Consider the following 8,831-nt stretch of genomic DNA (forward strand, 5'->3'; position numbering starts at 1 on the left):
TTCTTTCCAAAAATAATAAAAAAATATTTAGATTAGACTAAAACCAAAAAGTAATAAATTAACTATTAAATTTTTTTGATATTATTTATATAAAAAAATATTATATATATATAATTTTTTTAAAGTTTATCATACGAGTTATATGATAACAAGCTCAAATCTCTTAAAATCTTTATCATATTATAGATTAAAATTCACTAATTTAAATTTGTTTTTATTTTTAATATAAACATTAAAAATAAATAAAATTTTTATAACTAAATGTAGTGTAACAAAATATATATAATATTAATTAATTTTTTTTAAAAATTATAAAAAGAATAGTTTCTTTCTAATAAAGTGTTATTAGAAAATTAACATTGTAAAAACTAATTTCAACTAATTCGATATAATAGGTTATTAAATATATTTAATACAAAACACATTGAATATAAAATTTTGTTGAGTTTAAATTTTAAATAATTTTTAATTGAATTTCGAATATTCTTATTTTAAATAGTTAGAATATTTTAACATTATCTTTTTTGTATCTTTTTAATCGAGTCTTTTATTTTTTAAATTATAAACCTTATTTATAATTAAGGGTAACGTTTCAACACCATCAATTAGCCCACACATATAAAAATACCGAAACAATTCTATAGTCATAATTATAATCTAACTTTATAAGCAATACAATGAAACTATATATAAGTAATTTAACTAAATTTTATCTATATCTATAGTCACATTTTATAAATAATATAAAATTATATTTATGTTTATAATAAAAATATGAATAAAAATACAAAAAATGATTATGATGGTTAATTTTTTTTTTCATAATTTTTTTTATTATTTTTGCTGTGAAAAGCTTAATTGTTTTAATTGTTAATTATTTTCTAAAAAAGATAATTGAATAACACAAAATTTTTTTATTAAGATTAATTTATTTAGATGTGATTAAAAAATAATTGAATAATTATATACGGTAGAAAATTAATATTATTAAAAGATAAAATTAAAATTTATTTTAAAATTAAAAATAAAATTTATTTAAAAATAAAATTAAAAATCATATTTTTTTTCTTTTTTCTAAAATTTATCTACGAGTAATTCTATAAGTATTTTATGATGAATAAAAATATTAAATTCGTACTGAAATTTATTTTAGTAAAATTCATTTTTATTCAATTAAACGTTAAATAAACTATTAAAAGGAATTTTGTTCCCTCTATTAGAGGAGAATGATAAACTTCCATATTTATATTATGTTATGACAATAATTTGGCCCTGTTATTTTTAAAGTCATGATTGTACTTCATGATTTTTTTACTTTTATCTATGAATTTTTTATTGTGCAAAATAATAATAATAATAATAATAATAATAATAATAATAATAATAATAATAATAATAATAATAAAGAAGTATATATGTCACAGTAAAAAAAGAAACACATCACCAAATAATTTATCATCCGAATTATATATGAATAAAATCGATAATAGAAAGGCTAATACCAAAAATATCGATAACAGGACTAAAGACTTATAAAACCTTTCTTAAATTCACAAAAAAAAAAAACGTTTATATTTGTGTGACATATAAAATAATTATCATATTATTATTATTACTACATTATGTGTGTGTGTCAAAACAAGTCCAATTGATTCAAAGTAATTTTTTTTAATATTTGATTAAATTGTTCTTATATTTAGTATTTTTTTTGGGACTTCCTCTTAATTAAAAGTATAATCATTATAAATTTTTTTAATTATTATTGTTAGGGGTGTTCGCAAATCAGATATGGCTAAAATTTTGATACAATCTGCATTAAATTCATCAGATCGAACTCGATATCCACACTTTTTATGTTTGGATAGGATATCAAATATATCTGTAAAATAAAAAATATTAAAAAAACTTATTTTTAAACATATTTACTTTTATGAGAACTTTTTATGTTTACTTTTTCAGAAATTTTTCAAAAATTTTTTAAAACTAATTAATATTATATATATTTTGTTACACTACATCTAGTTATAAAAATTTATTTATTTCTAATACTTATATTAAAAATGAAAACAAATTTAAATTAGTGAATTTTAATCTATAATGTAATAATAATATAGTAATTATTTTATATATCGCACGAATAAAAATTAATTATTTTTTATTTATAAAAAATTTAAGAAAATAAAAAATTTAAGAAACTTGAGCTTGTTATATATATATTTTGATGAGTATGACATTTTTTTATATAAACAATTTCAGAAAAAAATCTAATAGTTATTCTATTACCTTTTTGGTTTTAGTCCAATTTAAATATTTTTTATTATTTTTGAAAAGAAAAAATCTTTTAAAGAATTTAATAATATGTGACGAGTAACACCGAATGAATTATATAAAAACCAATTAAAATGTAACACGAAAACATCTTTAATAAAAGATGAAATATGCATCTTTATTTGAGTGATCCCCTTAATAATAAAAAATACGTTTCTTCAAATGAAGATAATAATAATAGGATATTCTCATGATGATATCTTCATATAACATAACTCTTGACTAAAAATATTTAATTAATCATTTAAGAGTTATCATGCGAGTATTCCTCATGATAATATATATAGCCGCAAACTAAAGCTTCGAAAGCCGCAAACTAAAGTTTCGAAACTGAACACAACAGTCAAAAGAAATGAAGACGGAGGTGAGTTTCTTGTGCAGCTATGGTGGCCAGATCAAGTTCCACGATCGAAACAACCAATACTGGTACGAAGGAGGCAATAACAAGAAACTACACGTCCGCAGCAGCATCAATTTCAATGACATGATCGCCAAGCTCTCCGCCATCAGTGGCACCGCTGACGTGGCCTACTTCAAGTACCAGATCCCAGGGTACGGCCTAGAAACCCTCCTCAGCATCACCAACGACAGAGACCTCCGCAACCTGATGCGGGACTTCGATCCAAACACACCCAACGACGTCAAGCATATCTTCCTCTTCTCCGAGGAAAATTCTTCACCCTCTCCTCCTCCTCAGCAAGTCGCTGAGAACGCATCCGAGCTGGAAGCAGGTGCCGGTCCGCGTGTGGTTCACTGCTTGATGCTTACATCGGCCGGTTTACTCTTCACAGCGGTACTACTTTTTTGGTGCCCTTCGTATTCACCCTTCAACAGCAAATCCATTCGGTTATGGTCATTAACGACGGTCTCAAGAGTACTGGAACTATCGCGGTTAATGATGATCAATCTGTCTCTGACAAAACTGTAAAAGTACCGGTAATTTTACATAATTTTAAACTATTGCAGAGTTTCTTTGTTAATTATGTAAAATTATGTAAAATTACCGGTACTTTTGTAGCTTTGTCAGAGACAGATTGATCATCATTAACTGCGATAGTTCCAGTACTCTTGAGATCGTCGTTAACGACCATAACCGAATGAGTTTGCTGTTGAAGGGTGAATACGAAGGGCACCAAAAAAGTAGTACCGCTGTGAAGAGTAAACCGGCCGATGTAAGCATCAAGCAGTGAACACCACACGCGGACCAGCACCTGCTTCCAGCTCGGATGCGTTCTCAGCAACTTGCTGAGGAGGAGGAGAGGGTGAAGGATTTTCCTCGGAGAAGAGGAAGATATGCTTGACGTTGTTGGGTGTGTTTGGATCGAAGTCCCGCATCAGGTTGCGGAGGTCTCTGTCGTTGGTGATGCTGAGGAGGGTTTCTAGGCCGTACCCTGGGATCTGGTACTTGAAGTAGGCCACGTCAGCGGTGCCACTAATGGCGGAGAGCTCGGCGATCATGTCATTGAAATTGATGCTGCTGCGGACGTGGAATTTCTTGTTATTACCTCCTTCGTACAAGTATTGGTTGTTTCGATCGTGGAATTTGATCTGGCCACCGTAGCTGCACAAGAAACTCACCTCCGTCTTCATTTCTTTTGACTGTTGTGTTCAGTTTCGAAACTTTAGTTTGCGGCTTTCGAATCTTTAGTTTGCGGCTATATATACTATCATAGGGAATACTCACATTATAACTCTTAAATGATTAGTTAAACATATTTAGTCAAAAATTATATTATAAGTATACTAAAATTAATTATTAAAGTCAACTATTAATATAAAATATATGTTAAAATATAAATACACATTAAAAATAAACAAAAATATCATTCACCAATGATGAGGTGGTATTATTGCAAGAACAATTAATATCTAATATAGCGCAAGATATTTATCTGTATTATTATTGTTTTTATATACTTGGGGATATTTTAACATTTTCTTGAATACTTTTCATTCCTATTTTAATACTTATATGGAAATCAAGTTCTAACATCAAAATATAACTTTCTTGATAATGATTAGTTCTTGAAAATACATTTTTTTAAGACATCTAAGAAATTAATAACATACATTATTATTACTTGATCTAGCGGTATAAGAATTCACCATTTTTCTTTCTTTCTTTCTTTTTTTGTGATCTTAAATTTAAATTTTTAATAAAGATAAAATAGATCAGAAGGCCGACTAATTGAATTAGTCAATCTATAATAATAACTAATAAAATTTAGATATTAATAAAAAAAATACCTTAAAAAGGATATGATTAAGACACTCCAACTAACTATGGAGCTGCTATCATTTTTTTAGCCATTGACTCGGTTAATAAAAGCTTAAAATATAATTATTTTGGCAGAAAAAATAAATTAAATAAATAAAAAGAGGAAGAGAAAAAAATAAAAAATAAATCTATCTATTTCTTTTTATAATATACTAAAATTGGATTTTTTCTCAACTAATGAAAGTGAGGTGTCAATTACTCATGAATTTATTTTTCTGCCAAAATGAATGCACTATTTTCTCTTCTAAATTTATTTTATAAAAATATCTTTATTATAATTATACTATAATTAGTATTTAAGTAATAATACATAATTATACTAATTTAAAAAAATATCTTTATTATAATTATATAAAATTAATATTTAATACATTATTAAACTACTTATCAATTATCAATTGAAAATATTTTTAATCATTTTAATTATATTGATAATAATAATGATAATAATAATATAATATGATAATTATATGATAATAGCACTGGTTATTAATAACCAATTTATATTTCTCTAAATAAATTTATTTTAGAAAAATATATTTATTATAATTATATTACAATATTATAATTAATATTTAATGAATAATGTATAATTATACTAATTTAAAAAAATATCTTTATTATCTATCTATTCTATTCTATTAAATAAAAATTGAGTTTTTACACTTAATAATAGAACTAATGTAGCATGCTCTTGAGGTGTTCCTGATCTATCTATTTCATTTAATTCATTAAAGTAAATCAACTATAATTAATTAATTATATCAATTAATTAATTTGATTAAGCATTCAAATCTCACTATTTATTATAATTTATATGAATTGATTAATTATAATTAATTATATTAATTAATTAATTTGGTTAATTATATTAATTATTTGATTTGATGGGAGTAAATATCAAATTATTTAATAAATAATAAATATGATAACGAAATATATGAATTAATTCAATTAGTTTATTTTTTTTAATACCATCTATTTATACAAGATCAAATATTTTTTATTCATTGTCTTTCTTTTCTCTCTCCCTCTCTCCCTCCCTCCCTCTCTCTCATATTTAAGATATAATTTTTGTAATTTATTTAATTTTTGTTTCTTTTATCTTTATTTATACATTTTATTTTTTTATATATATTTTTAAAATTTTTGTTTATTTTAATTGCTTATTATTAGGCGCATACTTTTTTTTCTTTTAGCTTCTGATTAACAAAAAAGATGTATCATCTTTACGTTGTTTTTAAATAATCTTACTATAATTTTGTTTTATAATATTCTATTTTGTCAAATGTACTTCAATTCATATATATATATATATAGTCTTTTTTTTTGTGATTCACAATTAATATATACATTGTTCGTGTATGTGGTTTATATGTTAATATTTTTATTGATTATCTTTATTATTATTTTTTTCGTGTGTCTCTTTGTTGCTCTTTATTTTAGTTATATTCATTGATTTTTCTGTATTGATGCTCTTTTTATTTAAAATATCGTGATAATTTAAAGTGTATGTTGTGACCCATGTGATATTTCTTAATTTGGTGTATCTTTTTAGATGGTTGTTTATGTTATAATGTGTTTAAGCAGTTGATTTAAAATTATAATATAATATATAAATTTATATATAATATGATTTATAGTATGCTAAAATATTAAGACATTATAATATAGATATTTTTTTATTTGTCCATTAGATTCAACTATATAGGATCTTAAAAATTATACAATTATGTAATTAATTATTTTTCATATAATTATTGTATTGATTTATAACACCCTGAGTTTTTGAAAAATTAAATAATCAATTATTCATAATTTATTATTTTATTTAAAGAAAATTATTTTTTTAAAAGTAATTAAATTAAATTTTATAATACTTTGAGTTTAAAATTTATTAAAATTTTTAAATAATTTTTATTAACAAGAAATATTTCAAAAAAAAATAAATTATTATTATTATTATTATTATTATTATTATTATTATTATTATTATTATTATTATTATTATTATTATTATTATTAATGACCGAAGCCATTAAGAAAGTAAAGTTAAGGAAAGCCAATGCATGTAAAGATATATGTATATATATAAAGCATAACACCTAGCCTAGGATCACCAATAACTTCAATCATAATTGTGTTCCATTTGATTTAAATGGTCTTGATCCATTTAATTTAGTGGGTTGAAGCCATTTGAGGAAAAGGAAAGAAATAAAACGTGGGCTCATGCATATATACATATATATAATTATGACACGTACATCTCCTAACTAATAATATTATAATCACTATTAACTATCTTTATTTACTCTTCATTTATTACCAATCAGCCATGCATGTTTCTTTTTTTCGAAGAAAGAAAAGAAAAGAAAAGAAAAAAAAAGCACTAGAGAGAAAGAAAACCATGAGAGAGAATGAGAGAAACCATGGAACCGTAAAATTTTTGGTTTCGATTTCTTGAGATTTGTAACTCTAATTAAAAATTTAGTATGGTAAAAGTGTTTGTATCTTCCTCCTCTACATATTGGTGTTACTTTTATCTGGTAGAAGTTGACGGTAACGTAACTCCTCTTCTCCTTGAGTTCGGCCAATTGGAGTTCTAGGAGGCATAGATGACTTCTGACATTTTCTTCTTCAACAGCTCGGTCAGAAAATTTTTTTAAAGTTTTCGTTGATTCTGATTTCGTACGAAGGTAGAGAATTTCATGTTGAAATTAACTATTTTAATTTATGAATGCCATGGAAGTCTAGTGGATATTTGCAAATAATTTATGATTATTTAGAATGACTGAATGATAATTTTGAATTGCATTTGTGACTGAATGTGATGAAATGTATTTGATTTTTTGATTGTTGAGTTGGAAAGTCGATTTGATTTGTTGGTATTGGACTGAGATTTGAAAATAATTTCTGATTTTGGAAATGTTTGAAAAGAGGTTGAGAATGGTTCAGTTGGGACTCGAAAAGGGTGGTGAAGTCCATTTTTAAAGGGAGATGCTATTCAATTTTTGTAAAAATATGCGAAAGGTGATTTCATTTTTAAAATCTGATTTATAAGCTTATTTTGAAAAATTATTGATTTGATTTATTAAAAATTATTGGTTTGACTCAATCACATAAGATTTGAAAGGTCTGAATTTTATTAAAATAGAAAGTGTCTTAACTTCAAAGAAAATGTTTTAATTACTAAAAACTATTTGATTTCGATTTATTACAAAAAATTTTATTTTTAGCTTGATTTATTAAGAAAGTATAAAGTTTTACAATTCAATTTTTCTTCAGAATAGATTTTGTTTCAAGTTATTATTTGAGTTTGGTTTGTTAAGAGAAAGAAGGAAAGAGGAAAGAGAACACGGCACGTGTGATTATGAAATGAATAAAAGATTACGAGAGGGTGACGGAAAGTAACTAGTTAGGGTGCCGATGTGAGATTGTTAAGCCGTGTGCTTTATGTGAGAATGATTGTGCGGGGATGCCCATGTGTATGGAATGGCTTCCAGGAGAAAGTGACACATGCTTCAGCTGGAGAATCAGAGCCTGCAAGTACTTGCAGAGGTCATGTTCGGCATACTTCAGCTGGAGAATCAGCGCCTGCAAGAAGTAGAAACTTGCAGAGGTTATGCTGCTGGAATGCCTTATCTGACTTGCGAGTCGAATTGCGTCGGGTGCGGGTCGAAACCGACAAATGAGCTCATTACCTGCGATAGGGCTAGACATGCATCATCATTGTTTGCACATTTGCATTTGATTGTATTTGCTTATCTTGTCTCTCTGTGATTGTGCTGTTTGTCTTATTGCTATTTGTTTGTGTGTTGATCTATTTTCTGTGCTGTTAGTTTGTGTATTATGGTGACTGAGAACTGAGGTTGTGATTGAGATTTGTCTTAAGTTCGGAAATTTAAAGAAGGTAATTAATTATATAAAGTAATAGTAAAAAGTATTTTCAAAAGGTTTGATAAAAATATAGTTTTATTGAGTAAAGTTAATTATTTACAATCTATTTCATTACTTTTTCGGCATTCACATTCCCTACTGAGAACGTGTGGTTTGTTCTCACCTCAAAATCTTCCACCCTTTCAGTGACACAGGTTCGAAGATTCAGTTTGAAGCTGCGGGCGAATACTAGCCTTATTTGAGTTAAATTTATGTGTTGAGTTGCTTTCATAGAATTCCCTCGCCCTTATTATTTAAGATTTTATTTTATATAGAGGGATAGGAGTTG

The 8,831-nt window shown here is 25.5% G+C and overlaps 1 protein-coding gene across 1 annotated transcript; it reads right to left on the reverse strand.

The window, feature by feature from the left end:
* Positions 1-3,507: 3,507 nt before the first annotated feature.
* LOC112777852 (RAF-like serine/threonine-protein kinase PRAF) lies at positions 3,508-3,918 on the reverse strand. Its single transcript, XM_025822237.1, has one exon. It carries the CDS (start codon positions 3,916-3,918, stop codon positions 3,508-3,510), a length of 411 nt encoding a protein of 136 aa, XP_025678022.1.
* Positions 3,919-8,831: the final 4,913 nt, after the last annotated feature.

This window comes from Arachis hypogaea, chromosome 19 (genome assembly GCF_003086295.3).
Source record: "Arachis hypogaea cultivar Tifrunner chromosome 19, arahy.Tifrunner.gnm2.J5K5, whole genome shotgun sequence".
Classification (NCBI taxonomy): domain Eukaryota; kingdom Viridiplantae; phylum Streptophyta; class Magnoliopsida; order Fabales; family Fabaceae; genus Arachis; species Arachis hypogaea.

Coding starts and splice junctions, on each gene's coding strand:
- LOC112777852 (XM_025822237.1), bottom strand. CDS start 3,918: ATGAAGACGGAGGTGAGTTTCTTGTGCAGCTACGGTGGCCAGATCAAA.